At 40.1% G+C, this 18,132-nt stretch overlaps 1 protein-coding gene across 1 annotated transcript; it reads right to left on the bottom strand.

The window, feature by feature from the left end:
- Window positions 1-9,346: 9,346 nt before the first annotated feature.
- On the bottom strand, window positions 9,347-10,629 carry LOC140862328 (uncharacterized). Its single transcript, XM_073265341.1, has 3 exons — window positions 10,432-10,629; window positions 9,814-10,156; window positions 9,347-9,669 (listed from the first exon to the last, which is right to left on the bottom strand). Exons 1-3 carry the CDS (start codon window positions 10,627-10,629, stop codon window positions 9,347-9,349), a joined length of 864 nt encoding a protein of 287 aa, XP_073121442.1.
- Between the last annotated feature and the right edge of the window lie 7,503 nt (window positions 10,630-18,132).

The raw sequence follows: 18,132 nt of genomic DNA, 5'->3' as shown, positions 1-18,132 counted from the left end.
TGTGTCATGGAGTTTCTCTATCCAAGTCCATGTGTCCCAAGACTGATGAAGAGATAGAGAAAATGACACATGTACCATATGCGTCAGCCATAGTTAGTATCATGTATGGGATGATATCTACCAGACCGGATGTAGCATTTGCTCTGAGTGTCACGAGCAAATATCAAGCTAATCCCGGTCAAATGCATTGGAAAGCCGTGAAGGACATTCTTAAGTACTTACGAAGGACTAAGAATATGTTCATGGTATATGGAGGAAGAGAACTGAAATTGGAAGGCTATACCGACTCTAGCTTCCAAAGTGACGTGGATGACTCGAAGTCAACCTCTGGATTTGTGTTCATGCTCAATGGCGGTGCTGTCTCTTGGAAGATTCTTCCTGCAAAAGCCACAGTTACAACGTAGCATTTGGGTCTCCTAACCATAAGTTAAATCTATGCTCATCCTAATACAATCAGCTCCCAATATTCTAAGCATGCAGATAACAACCAACAAAAATCATGCAATAACACACAAATCTTACGCAAGTTTCCCAATATCTCAAGAATATCTAGCACTTAGTATAACCAAATTCTCACTTAAAATAGTTTACCAACACAAATCCACATTTAAATTTAAGGTACCGATTTAACTGGAAAGCTTAAAGTATTACCTGTGATCAGGGTGGTATCAGGGTCGGCCTCCTCGGCCTGCATCAAGAAGACTCGCCCAGTCGCGGGCCTCCTAGCCTCTGGGCAATCAGCTATCACGTGTCCTGGCTTCTTGCACCTGTAGCATACTCAAGCTACCAACAGGCACTTTCCAAAGTGGGCCTTGTGGCAATTCTTGCAAATCGGCTTCTCCCCAGCCGTGGGAGGAGTGGTTCTGTGGGCCTGACGCCCCTGTGGTCACTGGGCTTGATGCCCCTGGGGTCTGTGGGCCTGATTCCCCTGCTGACACAGTGGTCCATGGTACGGCCTCTTGCCGTGCTGCTGCTGCTGGCCATGAGCTGAGAATGGCCTCTTACTCTGCGCCTCAGCGCTGATATCCCTCAGTGTCTGCTCAGACCTCAAGGCCCGCCTAAGGGCCGAATTATAATCAGCTGGATCCGCCATAAGTACATCCCGACGGATGGCGGGTCGTAGCCCCACAATGAAGTGCTGGAGCTTCTCTTCCTCGTCGTCTCCGATCAATGGCACAAAGTGGCAACCCCTCTCAAACTTCACCACAAACTGAGCCACCGATAAATATCCCTGTCGCAGGCTCATAAACTCCATTTTCAAACGGGCCCTCACATCCGCGGTGAAATAATTCTCAAAGAAAAGTCTCTTGAACTCAGTCCAAGGTAGGGTAGTCGGATCCACAGTCTTCTCCACTCGCTCCCACCAGAGGGCAGCATCATCCTGGAGAAGAAATACAACACAACACACTCGATCTGGATCTCCCAAAAGCATATACGGAAGATCACCTCTAGCGAGCGAATCCATCCTTCCGCTACAACGGATCAGTAGTGCCAGCGAAGTCCTTCGGATTCGTCTTCCTAAAGTACTGCACACAAACAGTCCCAAGTCCAGCCCTAGGAGCGTCCACATGTCGCTCAAGGATACGGGCTAATCCAGCTAGCACCTGAGTCCCAACATCCATAGCTGGTGGAGGAGGTGGTGGCTGCAAAGCACGTCCACGATGAGTGGCCATCTGTACGCAAGTTCAAATTCCAACACTTAAATTTCATGCCTAAAGGAAAAAGGTTTCTTTAAACTTTTACATACTCAAGGGATTTTAAAACTCTCATTCTCAACGTTTAAACAGTCAAAGATAACAAAATTTTAAATCTTACAGACTTTGAGGCGAGATCTCCCGAGTCCCAGCATTTGGAGGTAGGCACATCCCAAGCCCAATGACCGTGCTCTGATACCAACTGAAACGACCATAACTACTAATATATAAATAAATAAAGAAAATGCGGAAAATTTTAAAAATTTTGGCATGACCTATTTGTTTGAATAATAAAACCACCTGTCACAAACAAAAGTTAAAACAAACCTTAACCCAAGGTAAACATCAAACACAAAGCAGGCAAAACAATAACTAGTTAGATGCTAGACGAAGGGAAAAAGTATTTAATGTTTACATGCCAACATAATTTGTAGGGAATAACACATCCTGCTACTGAAAGAAAAACAACGACGACAAAGTATAATTATTACAAAGACATAATGCGGAAAGAAAAGAGCGGCAACGGTCAGGGCGTGCCATCGAACACCTATGGGCCCTGTAAATCCTGCCCCGCAGTCTCGTCCGCATGCTCACCTGCACCAAGCATAGTAGTGAGCCTAAAAGCCCAGCAAAATTTAAATAATATAGCAAGGGTTCAAAATAATGCATCATACTAAAAATAGTATTAAGTACACTTATGAATCTCACACGAAAAGGAAAAAAGTCATAACATGCCCGAAGTAAGAACAATAGCAATATGCGATGGAAATACACATTAATAAATCAATTATCCTTTACTTTACTTTGAATTTGGATCCTCGATTGTGACTATGATTTTGATCGATCAATGGCTATAGTAAATAATGCCGGCAAGGAAGCCAAGATTTCTCCGGACCCCACATTGCCCTTAATTGGTAGGGAAATCGAGATTGCTTCCGACCTCATAATACACGTCCATTTGGTAGGAAAATCGAGATTTCTCCCGACCTCGTACTACACGTCCATTTGGTAGGGAAACCGAGATGTCTCTCGACCTCGTACTACACGTAATTTGGCAAGTGAATCAGGGCATCCCCCGACCCATCATTGCACGTCCAAGTCACAACCAACTCACTTCATTCTTTAACTTTCCTTTCATTCAACATTTTCTCATTTTTAACATTTAACCTTACAAGCTCTCTTTAATACAAGACTTCGGGACTAGACTTTTAATTAACTTTGAAGTCACACACAAGAATAAATGGGCGTTGAATAATGTAAACGACATAAACTCAAAAGATAGCATGAGCATAAATTTTATGGATGATTGGAGGGTAGGGGAGCACCCTTTGCTTAAAAGCTTTTCTCCTTTTTACTTAATTTTACGCTCACAAGGGCCTAACTCGAGCGGTCAACCCATAAAATCCATATCTCATCCTATTTAAATCCAAAAGGCTTTCTGTTCAAACCGGCACCTCAAACACACCTTAAAATACTCTAATAACCAGTATTTACATTCCAAACCAACTCAACAACTTAGACTCCCGGACAGCCCGTAGACAAGGGAAAAATTCTGTTCACGTCACTCCAACTTAGAAAGTACATAACCTAATCGATTTTTTTATCCAAAATAGGCCCAATTTACACCGAAGCCATCCTAACGTCATATACTTTAAGAAAATCAGGGGTTGCCCCTGTCCAGCCCTCAATAACCAATCTAACCAGCCCTGTTATTTCCAAAGACAAGACAAAGTGACTAAAATTCTGTTTTGGTCATCTTACAACTATGGCTACCCAAACTCATCCCTCAAGATATTAAACCTCAAAATCCCAAGTAAATGATCAGTAGACATGCTTATATCTCTTGTTAGGTTCCTTGAACAAGGTTCTAGCCCGACACTACCTTTCTTCTCCCTTTAGTCCAAACTACTAGCCCCCAACGACTTCAAAACACTACTAACCAACCATACCACTTGACTACTCCAAAACCAGTCCTATAACCCTCTTCAAGCACATTCAAATACTCATGTTTAATCCAAAAAACATCCCATGGCAGCCCCTCCTCTCCATTCATCCATTGGTTACAAAAATTCCAATTCAAACGCCACAACTCAATATTTTTCACAACATTTCAAGGCACATGAATTGAATAACTTGGCCATCAACATAAGAGGCTTAAAACCAACCATACACACATGAAAATGGATTGATTACAATGGTGTATATTCTGAATTTTTTGAATTTCACACACTACTTTCATATTTTTACATGAATTCAATCTTTAAGGCTCAATAAGCAAGCTAGCATAGAATGATGCAAAACAAATCAACTCAAACCTCATTCCTAGCAATAAAACCGAACCCATACACCATATTACTCCATGTGAATCTGAAAATTTTGAAATTTTAAATATTGGAACCGAGAACACACTATAATCTATGATTGGGTTTAAAAAAAAAAAAAGAAGAACGTTCATCTTGCCTCAAGTAGTAACCAAACAAGAGTGAAGATGAGTTGGCTAGCACACAACCACATGGCTGTGCAGCTGAAACAGCTTCTCACGGCGGCTGGACGACAGCTAGATGGCGGGGAGGGGCGGCCGATGGTAGGGATGAAGGAGAAGGGGTGGCCGATGGTGATTCTTGGGGAGGAAGGGAGAAAAACGTGGAGTGAGGGAAGAATAGGAGAGTGAGGCGGCTAATGAGAGTTTAGGAGGCTAGGGTTTGATTTTTGGTATGATATTTTAAGTGTAGTTGTGTATATGTATGTATAGGTGTGAGTGTTTGAGTGTAGGACAAGTCAAAAAGTGCTTTTTGATCCAATAAAAGAGCTAGTTTTGATTTTAAAATTTTAGCTTGTAGAATTGCCTCTAATTTAATGTTCTAAGTCTAGAATCTTAAATTTTAAATTTCAAAAATGGAATTTCACTTGTCCGGGTTCAAAAAGGCTAAATTGGGAAATTTAAAGAATTACGCACGAAAATGCTCTTATGCGATTTTTCTTGAATGGAAAATCTAAAATAGAGATTTTATTTTATTTTCCTCACCTCTTAATAAATTTAGGTCACCTAAATTTAAAATGAAGGAGTTTTCCGTCGTGTTCGCCTTTGCCGCGCGCCGAAGCCGAAAGTCGCCAATATAAGAAATTAAATTTTTAACATCGTACAAATAAATTCTAAGGAGGTTTAAATCATTTAAATTACCAGGAATTTTAGAGATTTAAACATTAAAACTAATTTAGGCAGGAAATTTAATTTATGGATTTTAGGCGTCACATTCCGCGACGCTCAACGTTCTACATGTCGCGAAAAGTCATGATTCTTGTAGTTATAATTTTATCGAAACTTACCATGTTGGGCCCAGGTCGGGCTTATTCCCTACACAGACAGGGGTCGGCCCAGTGAACTCAACAACTTGGGCTTTAACCATGAACTTACCTTTTGTATTTTTGGTCTTCTATCCCGCTTAGGCTTTCCATATAATAGATCATAGTGAATTTTGGAGCACTTTTCTTGGGTATGGGCCGTCGGGTTCGAGTCGGAATAGATCCTAATATTTTTAGGAGGCATCAATAGTACATCTCTCTTTTGATCTAAAGAAAGTATGAAGTTTAGACCATGTGGTCTGGTCGGATTCCGAGCCAGCCCTTCAAGGTTGTGCTACATGGTGTGAAAGAATATCCCAAATTTCTCGGTCCAGATCTTGCTTCTTGTCAACTTCAAAATGGACGGCCAGGATTATTTGATGATACGGCTCTCGAGACAAGCAGTATGGCGATGTGGCCTCATCCGAGCCGCCCTTGCTCGGTCGCTTAATACAACGATCAGGATTTACTCTCCACTTCTATAAATAGACGGCAAAAAAGTTTCATTTTTACCTTTTACAGCTTACGTCGTTATCCTGCCGCACTGATAAGTGCAATTTTTTCACTTACATTTTATATGATTTAACTTGGCTTTTGTTATGTATCGAACGATATTATGCGTGTCTGTGTTTGCTTGTGTCGTTTGTAGGAATTTAGGTAACAATCAATTTTTGGTATGTAAAAGAAGTGAAATGGATTAAATGAGGATAAGAAGTTAAGATCAAAGAGAAAACAAGTGCGAATATCAAAGTCAGAGCACCGAGAAGAGGCGCAAGAAGGAATCACAAAGCAGCAAGTGTCCAGAAATTATTGGCAAATTTAGATATATCCAAATCCGATCTTCATCGTTAAAAATGAATCATAGGATGTTATCAATATGCTGTCAAAATTTCAGCCCGATCCAACGACTAGAACTCCAGATATGATTTTTGCAAGAATTTTGCGTGCTGTACACGAAGAATCAGCGCCCCAACACCTCATTTTGAGCGCTCCAACACTTCCCTGGCGCCAAAGAAGCAGCGCTGCACTGTCTCAAAAATATGGAAACTTTTCTTGTCGGATTTTTAAGGAGATTTATTGGCTTATTTTTTATAGAATCGAGGGTTTGCATCAGTTTTGGACGGTTACAGATGGCTAGAGACCAAGGAAATGGAGAAAAAGCATTCTTGACACGAAGACGGATGAAGAGATTTCCGGAGACGAAGAAGCATCATCTACCTTCGTTTTTATTTCCTTATTTCTCCTAATTTATGAATGATGTTCAAGAAAATGTTTTGTTTGATTTTTATTTTCGTTATGAACTAATTCCTTTGTCTAGAGGGACGACGTAGCTTGAATTGAGACCGTGTTTTTGATATTTTGATTGATATATTAGAATTCTTCTTTCGGTTTATTTGTGTTTTCCTGAATTAATTGTGCTCAATTAAATGATCACTAGTTGAATTGTTATATTTATTTGAAATCTAAAACTCGAGAGAGGTGATTTTGAATAAGACCCTAGGAAAATAAATCGTTGGTGTTTATTGAGTTCGAGAAGCCTATAACTCCATTGAAGCCATTGTAAGAATTATTGTGCTGTTTACCGAATTTGATATATCAACTTTGATAGGAATATTTAGTTTGATATTAGATACGAATTTCTACTTTTCACTTGAGAAAATGAGTAGAAAATATTGTTAATTCTTGGTTATTAAACTAGAAGAAATTTTTTTCCCCCAAAAGCCGCCTATTGTAGCGGGGGGTTTGGCAGACCCCTACCCATTTATTAGATAAAAAATAGGAAATACATGTGAGGGGGACTAAGCCAAGATCTCACAAGAAATTACAAGAGCTCAATAATAAATCAAGAAACAACTAAACCAAGAAAGGCCAAAAAAGCATTAATTACAAATTCCGACAAAACTCTAATATAAGGTAAACCCGAACAATCTAATCTGCAAATACCCTGGAGAAGACCTTGAATATCTTAAGGCCACAAGATGTCCGAACCCTTCACCAAACCAATATTAGCCAGCTCATCCGCCGCAGCATTAGCTTCTCTGTAAATATGAGACTTTCGCACCACTGAAGAATGAAGAATCCCTTGAATTTCCATTAATATGGCACTAAGTTCCCAAGAAGTGGTATCCGCGTCAATAATAGACAAGGCGACCATAGAATCGACTTCAAGCCACAAAGGAAACAGGTTATACAATTTTCAAACCTGAAGACCCTTGAGAATAGCTTGTAGCTCAGCTCTTGTGTTAGGCCCATGATCGATATAATCATGATAAGCCAGGATCGATCGTCCCATGTGGTCCCTGACAATCCTACCAATTCTTGATTCCCCTCCACCTTTCGAACAGCCATCCAAGTTAAGTTTATAATATCCAAAGGGAGTTAGAACCCATCTAACCACTCGAATAACAACATTCCTAGTAACTTTACCAGGAAGACCCCATGAACTAGCCACAGATTCAAAACCTCGCCAGTGACCAACCTTTAAGATACCTACACGGCCCAGAGATATAATAAAATCTTTCAAAAGCTTAATAATTCTTGTCGGTTGGATTCGAACACCCCTATGTTTGTGATCATTCCAAGCCTTCCAAAGGAACCAAATAATCAGAAAAGTTATAAGCTCCTTAGCATGACCATCTTTTCTCCATCCATCCGAGACCATCCATTCAGAAAAGTGGCGAACGTTTTGGACATGAAAAAGACTAGAAAAAAAATTCCAGAAAATCTGTGCTTTAGGACATAGAAAAAATACATGATCAAAAAATTCCTGAGCTTGGCAACACTGACACTTCGAAGCTAAATAAACTCCTTGCATCATTAATATATCATCTACAGGAATTATTTTATAGAACCACCTCCAACAGAAAATTGAAATAATCAGTCTAAAAAGTTTAGACCAACACCCTTTGAACCATCCAATCTCAGGCTGTCTATGGTGCACCATGTCCCAAGACAATTTAACAGAAAAAGCACCATTAATTGATCTCTTCCAAATTGAAATATCCTTTGACATAGGATGAATAGGAACATTCATAACATCCTACGCAATCTCCTCAGGAAGAAGAAGAAGCCGTTCTAAGTTCCAATTTCTGTCTTCTAAGAACCAGCTGACCGACTTGTTCGAATCACCTTGAACAGGAACCAAAGCAGACAAAGGTCCTTCCGGAAGACATGATTCAAACCAAAAACTAATTTTTTCATCTCCAATCCTCCAAGATAGATCGGATTCTGCTCGACATCTGATGTTCAACATTTTTCACCAATAAGCTAAAATATTCTGCATAAAGCGCACAACTGCAGGAGGATCATTCCTACATTATCGAAAATGAAGAAATGACTCCAAGGCGATTCCACAGTTCTGAAACGAACCCAAAGTTTGACAGAAAAGGCAGGGACCGCATCTTGGAGTCTACGGATACCCAATCCACCTTCAGAAACCGGATGACAGATCTTCTCCCAATAGACCCAATGGGTAATATGAGCCCCCAATTTCGCTCCCCATAAAAACTTAGCACATAACATTTCAAAACTATGAAGAACTGTTCCCGGTGGTTGAAGAACTTGAAACAAATAAATTGGCATCGAACAAACAACACTCTTGATTAGCACCAACCGACTCCCAAAAGAAAGAGTCCGTAATTCCCATCCTTGAAGCTTCTTACGAGCATTTGCATTAATATGATTGAAAAGAGAGCTCTTACGATGTCCCAAATAAAGAGGCACCCCTAAATACCGAAGAGGCAAAACACCTTCCCCAAAGCCAGTGATCGAAAAATATCTACCTTTTTTATCCGGCGTGCAGTTGGTAGACGTCAAAATAACTCTCTTGGAGTTATTAATAAGCTGGCCAAAACATTGTTCATAATGGAATAGAAACTCTCTCAAAATTTTAACACAAGGAATCGAGCCATTAGCAAATATAACAATATCGTCCGCATAAGCCAGATGAGAAAGATTGAAAGACCTCCCAATACGATACATTAGACTCTTATGACGAACAAATAAATTATCCAACCCTCAAGACAGATACTCAGCTGCAATCACGAACAAGAGAGGGGACAACGGATTTCCTTGGCGGAGGCCCCTGTTGGATTTGAAAAAAAACCTAAAACAGTACCATTAATATTAACAGAAAACCAGCTATTATTAATGCACTTTAGAATCCTATTACTGATTCCATCCGAAAAACCAAAAGCCAGCATTATTTGCACCAAAAAATCCCACTGGACCCTATCATAGGCTTTGGCCATATCTAACTTCAAAATAATATTCCCTCCTTGATTAGGATAATTGATATGATTAACCATCTCCTAAGCAAGTAGAATATTATCCGAGATCATTTTGCCAGCAACAAATCCACTCTGAGACGAAGAAATAATTCTAGGCAAAATACGGCTCAGGCGAATAGTGAGAATCTTGGTGATAATCTTATTATTCACATTACACAAACTGATCGGCCGAAAGTCTGACCATCTCTGCGCATGCTCATTTTTTGGAATCAAGATAATAGTAGTAGCAATGACACTCCTGCGAAGAGGAGTACCAGCCCAAAAATCTTGAATGGCCTCGATCAGATCATCTTTGACAATGTCCCAACACCTTTGATAAAAACCTTCTGAAAAGCCATCTGGACCTGCAGAACTATCCTCATGTAAGGAGCAAACACTCTCAAACACCTCAGACTCAGAAATCGGATCCAGCTAGGCAAGATTATCCACTTTATCCACCAATACAGGAATATGATTAAAATCCGCTCGATTATGAGCAGTTTGTGCACCAGTCAACAACTGATCAAAAAACCGAGCACCAGATTCCATAATAAGCGTTGGGTTTTCCAAAGAATTCCCGTCATCCCATATCCTGTAATTTGTATTCCTTGCTCTCCTATGATTTACCATATTGTGAAAAAGCTTGGAATTTTTCTCCCCTTCCACCAACCATTTAGCAGATGCTTTTTGCTTCCAGAAAGCCTCTTCCATAGAAAGACATAGTGACAAATTAGATTGAGCCAGAGACAAAGCAATCCTATTCTCCTCAGAATTATTAGAATCAAATGCTTCTTTTGCTTGAGCTGCTGCCAAATCAAGAGCCTTGATCTTGCCATGAATGTTACTGAATACCTATTTATTCCACCATTTAATGTGTTTCTTAAGCCTTTTCAATTTAAGAACCAATCTAGAAAGACCTCTCGCAGCACAAGGATTATTCCAATTTAACCGAACCGTTTGTAAAAAACCAGAATAAAGAAACCACATATGTTGAAATCAAAAAGAGCTCACTGGTTTAGAAATAAAAAGGGCCGAAATAAATAGGGGCAATGATCAGAAGTGCCCCGATTAAGATGCTCCACTTTAAAAGATTTAAAGTTCTCCGCCCATGAGGAAGAAATAAGTACTCGATCCAATTGTTTCCAAATCTTAGTATTCATCCAGGTGAATCTAGATCCAACAAAGCCTGCATCCACCAATCCAGTAGAAATAATGAAGTCAGAGAACTCATGAATATCACCCAGATGATTAACAACCCCCCAGAAAATGGTCTGAAGGGTCTGCAATGATATTAAAGTCAACACCAACAATCCAAGGGCGCCCATTTAAAGGAGAGCAACCAGCTAAATTATATTAAAAAATCTCCCTTCGAACTCTGTTGCACTTAGCATAAACAACATACAAATAAATATCAGTTGGAAACAACCCATAAGAAATTTTCAAATGAAAGAACTGCTCATGATCTCGAAGCACTGACACCGAAACATCCATAGAGCTGTAAAACCAAATCTTGCTGTTTAAATTAGAAATAACAGAAGAAAATCCATATTTCCTATTCAACCATTGTTGATCAAGCAAATGCATCAGTTCAAGAATCGCCAAAAACAATAGATGACTAGAATCTTTCAGAAACTAAATTCGTCTCTGATCAGACTTATTCCCAATACCCCTATCATTCTAGATTGTACCAATCATTGATAAATATCAGCATGGGTAACAACAATCTTACTTATATTCCCTCGAGAACCTATTACAGGCATTGAGCGAGTTCTCTTCGGAGGTCTACTTGGCCCTCTCCGAATAGATTTTTCTCTGTCAGGTAACGATGCAGCCTCTGGTACAGATTTTTGGATATTGAAACATTGTAGCACCCCATCACCAGGGATCGTGGAATGATCCTCAATAATAACTCGCTCATCCAAAGAATGATGTTGCTCAATACCTTGCATGTCTCCACTTAACGTTTCATTCGCAGAAGAAATTTGAAGATCAGCACTATGACCTTCAATTTCTTGCTTCCCCATAGCCTGTGCATCATGGAGTCTCAGAGCGTCATCAATAAAATTTCCAAAATCATGTTCCTCCACCCGAAGCAGCTGCTGCGCAGAAGCATCCCCATCTTCAAGAACTCCAACATTATCAATCAAAACCTTCTGAGCATCTTTCTCAGTTTGTCGATCATCCTTATCTTCCTCATACAAAGCTGCCCGAACTTTATCCGCCAACTCTTGCAGGCTTTTATCCTCGAAGCTATTCTTGAAAGTAGCATGTCTCCCCTGATGAAGATCTTCCACCACCGAAACCTGATTAGTGACCAAGTTATCAGCCCAAAAATGCACATCAACACCCCGCGTTCCTTCTACTAGGAACTCACCATTCACCCACTCTCCCCTTGTTGCATCTTTCCAATCTCTACCACGAGATTGATCATGGCCATATTGTGTCTCTGCAACTAAAAAATCTTCATCCATATCAGCAAGAAGCGGATCAAAACGATTCGAGCTTGGAGACCCCCGAATATTCACGTGACTTCTATCAGCTAAGACATCAATCACTTTCTCCTTCCCCCTTTTCATGCCCACTCATTTCCATTCCAAATGAGGTTCACCCAAAACCTGTCCCTGACTGTCACCAGCATTTGAATAAAACTGCCCCTTTAAATTCTCATCCACAACCCTCTTCTCATTAATAACATTCCTCAAATCTGCTGGTTTTTTAGCTTTCGGCAGTGGACGTGGAACACAACCATTAAGAAAGCATTCCTCCACCCCATGGCCAACATGACAACAATCAACACAGTACTTCGGAAGGTTCTTGTAGACCACACGCTGCTGTATAATTTTGTCACTGAGCCCAATGAAAATATTCTCATGAAATGGTTTCAGTAAGTCCACTTCGACACAAACTCAGTCCAACGTCAAACGCTCCGACTTGGATGTCAACTCGTCCATTTTCAGCGGCTTGCCTACCAAATTTGCTATCGCGTATAAGTGTTTTTTCCCAAACAGTTAAATAGGCAGGTCTTGAAAATGAACCCAAACTGGGACGATGGATCTTTCCTTTTTATAATCAAACTTAGGCGACCATCTGAAGACTCAAAGCAAATGTCCCTGCAAGAACCATCTCCCCTTGCCCCAAAATTGCACCATATCTTCCTCAAGTTGAAAATCAATGAAGAGGTATCCCGAGCGCAAAAATTTCACAACATAAGGTCCCGAGAATCCTACTGTCCCTAACGCTTGGAGCGTTCGATCTCTCGATGGCCATCCTCCAGAAAATTTTCCAATGAGCGCATTAGGATGAGCTCTCTCCATATTGATCGTTTCCTACTCTGTAAAGAAGATCGCTGGTTTATTCTTGTATAGCACCATCGGCTTGCATGAATCGGCCCCTCTCCTCCGTCCGAGAAGCTTTTTCGAAGGGTACTTTGGGAAGAAGACATGAAAGCAGCTGCGTAAGACTTTTTACCACCATCGGGGGGCTATGGATCCGGCGTCGTCAAGGCACCAAAGGTGATGTTGTCGCTCCTAGGGTTTCGATCTCTCATAGGGTTTTTTCCCTTGGTAGAAGAAAGTTCCAAATGCTCTCTCCATTAGAAGAATTTATAATATAGATCTTTTTATGAATTAAACTGTTGGATAGTCAAGTGAAATCAAACCTCTATAATTTTTCTCTCATTGAATTTTTGTCTTGCGAACTCATCGTTAATTAGTTTTAATCATTGCAATTTTTATTTACTTGAATTCCAAACATTATCGTAGATCTACATAGGATTAATATTTTATTAGTTGCAAATATTTAATATAATATCATTTTATTAATTTTCTGTGGGATCGAATTGAACTTAATTCCTATATTATAACTTGACATCGTACGCTTGCGAAAAAAATTCATTTAACAAGTTTTTGGCGCCGTTGTCGGGGAATTAATTTTATTTGATTTATATTAAATTGTGCTAATTAGTCATAATTTTAATTAGAGCATTTATTTTTATTTTATTGATTATAATTTAAATTTTTTCTCCTTTGTTTATGCAGTTTATGCAAAAAAACCAAAGTTACGACTCACTGCTCTTTGATCCGAAAATTGAGAAAACAACGAAAGCATTGAGAAAAGCTCGAAGGGAAGAGTTGGAACAAATGGGTGAAAATAGAGAAAATAGAGGAGGAGGTGAAAATAATGGTCCGGTGCCAATCAGATATCATTTTAGACCGGTTATCAACAATCCCTATTCTGGAATTGCTCGGCATAATATCAAAGATAATAATTTTGATTTGAAGTGTTGCGTAATATCTTGCTCGCAAACGCTAAATGTTGGAGAACGCGGCGATCAGATCAATCAGGATTGATACCCGGTGCAGCGGAAGTTTAAAAATTTTATATGGAACGATTCCATAATGGGTATCAACCTTACGATTAAATTGTGTGTGTGTAAAAATTAAATAACGGTTATAAATTTTTACCTTTAATCTCAAATAGAGATTTTTTTTTTTGGACAACAACAGATTGCTCTGCTCTTGTTGTATATCCCTGGAACTGATGGACGAACTGTTCTTCAATCAGGTCCACGAACGGATATTTAATCCCTCTGATAGATTGCACTAGAAAATCTATCAGAAGTTTCTACGAAGAGATTAACGAATTTGATCCGTTAAACCAGAATGTAAATCAAAATTCACAGACTGGATTTTCCGAGCAGAGGGGAGAGGGGGTCGGCCACTTCAGAGGAAAATCACTAGGGTTTTTCGAAAATTTTGTGACCTGTTGTCTGTATAATTTTGTACTGCAATAACTTATTTATAATGTAGGCCACTAACAGCTTAGGGCCCATTAGTCATAAGTTCAAGCCCGACAGGCAAAGCCCGCATGTTCAGAAATTAATATAAAATTCATCGTGACTCCGATTGATAAACTGATTTCACCAATGTGCACAGAAACCATTTCTGCACCTTTTAAAGTCAAGATAAATTTTTCTGAATCCGAATTCAGTGATTTCCAAAAATGCCCATCCCTATGTCATTTTAGGAAATCTTACTCCTCTACTCTTAAATAAGAAGTCCAACTTCTTTGTTCATTAAATTTAACTCTTTAAATTTAACTATCTCAACGGGGATTAAAAATCCATTACATTATGTGACCCTCAATGGTTCAGGGATACAGCTAGCCGTGGGCTCACAACTCCTTGTGACTCGGAACAACAATTTCCGACTTGCCCATCGAATCATGGTATGAGCGCCTAGCAACATCGCCCCATGATTCCCTAGGTATCACTGATAGTGCCTACAAGAACCAATAGATTTTGGTTAGCGTACAGTACGGTCCCTTCATCCATATATCCCGATCGAATCAACAACCATTGGTATATCGAGAGTCGTTCGAGATTCGATAACTATGCAATACATCTTGAAGATCAAATAGTGACATCGCATGTGTTACTAAGAAACCATTTCTTAAAACACATCATGTACTCTGGCCAGAGATTCGTCACACTAATATCTCCTCAGATCGCATAGGATATCCACACTCGCAAGTATGTGGTGAATCCTTGACAACAAAGCATCGACTCCTATATGTGTTGTAACTGTACCCAATCCCGACACCTGATGACCCCAATAGAGTCGGTAAACGAGTCAAAGCACAGTACTAGCATATAGAGTCTCAATGATGTTTCAAGTAGTAAGGACTAATGGTGTACAACCAAAACCGCGGACTTTATCCACTCGATAAGTGATAACCACTTGAAAAGTCCGGATAGGGTAGTTCGATCATTCATCGTATGAATATCCATTTGCATGCTTCGAACATCTCTATGTTCCCTACCAATGAAACGTGGTACTCTGCATCGCAAATGCTAGTCTCAAACTCGAGCGATCCTTATCCTTATTATCGGACGGCTCAATCGACTAGGAACAGTTTAGAATATACAGTGACTATAAGATGTGTTTCATGATAGACATCCCCATGTTCTACCACATCTTACATACACTATAGTATATTCAAGGTCTTTATCAAAACAACAATAGTATATCACAATATAACAATATGAAGAAAGATAAAGTCATTGCCATTAATAAAAGTGTAAATTATATTAAACAAAAGATTGTTTATACAAAGAGTCATCAAAGCCTTTAGCCACAAGTTGGCTCACCGGGCACCCACTCTTTCAATCTCCCACTTACCCTAAAGCCAACTAGTCATACTACATAGACCCATTGCTTCGCGATGTTTGTCAAATAATGGTCCTGGCAAGGGCTTAGTAAGTGGATCAGCGATATTGTCTGCAGAGGCCACTCTTTCGAAAGTGATGTCTCCTCTTTCCTCAATCTCCCGGATGATGTGGTATTTCCTCAGTACGTGTTTGGATCTTTGATGAGACCTTGGTTCCTTTGCCTGAGCAACGGCACCCGTGTTGTCACAGTACACCGGGACTGGACCAAAAACTTCAGGAATGACGCCCAACTCTTGGACGAAATTCCTCATCCAAACGGCCTCTTTAGCAGCAGCTGATGCTGCAATGTATTCTGCCTCAGTGGTGTAATCCGCTGTGGTGTCCTGCTTGGAACTCTTGCAAGAGACAGCACCGCCATTGAGCATGAACACAAATCCAGAGGTTGACTTCGAGTCATCCACGTCACTTTGGAAGCTAGAGTCGGTATAGCCTTCCAATTTTAGTTCTCTTCCTCCATATACCATGAACATATTCTTTGTCCTTCGTAAGTACTTAAGAATGTCCTTCACGGCTTTCCAATGCATTTGACCAGGATTAGCTTGATATCTGCTCGTGACACTCAGAGCAAATGCCACATCCGGTCTGGTAGATATCATCCCATACATGATACTACCTATGGCTGACGCATATGGTACATGTGTCATTTTCTCTATTTCTTCATCCGTCTTGGGACACATAGACTTGGATAGAGAAACTCCATGACACATGGGTAGATGTCCTCTCTTGGACCCATCCATTGAAAACCATTTCAATATGGTGTCGATGTAGGTTGATTGAGTGAGTCCTATCATTCTCTTAGATCTATCTCTATAGATCTGTATCCCTAGAATATAGGATGACTCACCCAAATCCTTTATCGAGAATCTACCTGATAACCATATCTTCGTTGACTGCAACATCCCTACGTCATTCCCAATGAGTAGGATGTCATCAACATAAAGTACTAAGAATGTCACCGCATCCTTAACTACTTTCTTGTACACGCATGGTTCCTCCGGGTTCTTGATGAAACCAAAATCCTTTATTGTTTCATCAAATTTCTGGTTCCAACTTCTTGATGCTTGTTTTAGACCATAAATTGATCTCTGAAGCTTGCATACCTTATGCTCGCTTCCCATGGATGTGTAACCCTCAGGCTGCTTCATATAGATTTCTTCCTTAATGTCTCCATTAAGAAAAGCAGTCTTCACATCCATTTGCCATATCTCATAGTCATACCAAGCAGCTATGGCAATAAGGATTCTTATGGACTTGAACATTGCAACTGGTGAAAAGGTTTCATCATAGTCAACTCCTTGTCTTTGAGTATAACCTTTCGCCACCAATCGCGCCTTGTAGGTCAATACCTTACCATCAGGCCCAAGCTTTCTCTTGTAGATCCATTTACACCCTATTGGAACAATTCCATCGGGAGGATCTACTAAAGACCAAACTTGGTTTGTATGCATCGAATCTATTTCCGACTGCATAGCTTCAAGCCATAAATTTGAATCCGCATCAGAAATTGCTTCCTTGAAGTTTCTTGGATCACATCCAACATCGGGTTCATCTTGATCCCCTTCAAGAAGAAGACCATATCGAATAGGAGGTCTAGAAGTCCTCTCGGATCTTCTAGGTACAGGCGTGTCTATCAATGGTTCCTGAGGTGTAGGATCGTTATTTTGTATTTTGGGTTCTTCTCGAATTTCTTCGAGTTCCATCATCTCGCCTTTCTTATCCAATAAGAACTCCTTCTTCAAGAAGGTGGCATTCCTTGAAACAAACACCTTTGTTTCAGCAGGATAATAGAAATAATATCCGATTGAATTCTTTGGATACCTTACAAAATAACATAAGCTGGATCGACTATCCAACTTATCTCCCACTGTCCACTTCACGTAAGCAGGACATCCCCAAATCCTCAAGTACGAATACTTAGGAGCTTTGCCATTCCATAACTCGTATGGTGTTTTGTCCACTGCTTTAGTGTGGATGTTGTTCAACAACAATACCGCCGTTTCAAGCGCATAGCCCCAAAACGAAGGTGGAAGCTCAGTGAAGGTCATCATGGATCGAACCATGACCAACAAAGTTCGATTACGACGCTCCGATACACCATTCAGCTGTGGTGTCATAGGAGGAGTCCACTGAGAGAGAATCCCATTCTCTTTTAGATAGTCCAAAAACTCGGTACTTAAGTATTCTCCACCTCGATCCGATCGAAGTGCTTTAATACTTTTACCTAGCTTGTTTTCTACTTCAGCCTTGAATTCTTTGAACTTTTCAAATGCTTCAGACTTATATTTCATTAAATATAAATACCCATACCTCGAATAATCATCAGTAAAGGTAATGAAGTAGGTGTGGCCATATTGAGTACCAACTCTAAATGGACCACAAACACTGTATGTATCAAATCCAACAGATTTTGACTACGCTCAGGTTTCCCCTTAAAAGGAGATTTAGTCATTTTTCCTTTCAGGCAGGATTCACAAGTAGGTAGAGAGTTAATATCAGACATATCAAACATGCCCTCTCCCACTAGCTTGTTCATCCTCCTTGAGGAAATATGACCTAGCCTAGCGTGCCAAAGGTTTGCCGGGTTTTGGCTATCGATTTT

This window comes from Henckelia pumila, chromosome 4, assembly GCF_033568475.1.
Source record: "Henckelia pumila isolate YLH828 chromosome 4, ASM3356847v2, whole genome shotgun sequence".
In the NCBI taxonomy this organism is placed as follows: Eukaryota; Viridiplantae; Streptophyta; class Magnoliopsida; order Lamiales; family Gesneriaceae; genus Henckelia; species Henckelia pumila.
The sequence above is the reverse complement of the archived record's forward strand: the minus strand, read 5'-3'. Positions and strand labels throughout refer to the sequence as shown.

What these genes read in the sequence shown, in the direction of transcription:
- LOC140862328 (XM_073265341.1), bottom strand. Translation starts at nt 10,629, where the DNA reads ATGGGCGCCCTTGGATTGTTGGTGTTGACTTTAATATCATTGCAGACC. An exon ending in TTTGGAAACAATTGGATCGA is followed by an intron (nt 10,157 to 10,431) that starts GTACTTATTTCT and finishes TGGAATAAATAG; the next exon opens with GTATTCAGTAACATTCATGG. An exon ending in TTTTGATCAGTTGTTGACTG is followed by an intron (nt 9,670 to 9,813) that starts GTGCACAAACTG and finishes ATAGTTCTGCAG; the next exon opens with GTCCAGATGGCTTTTCAGAA.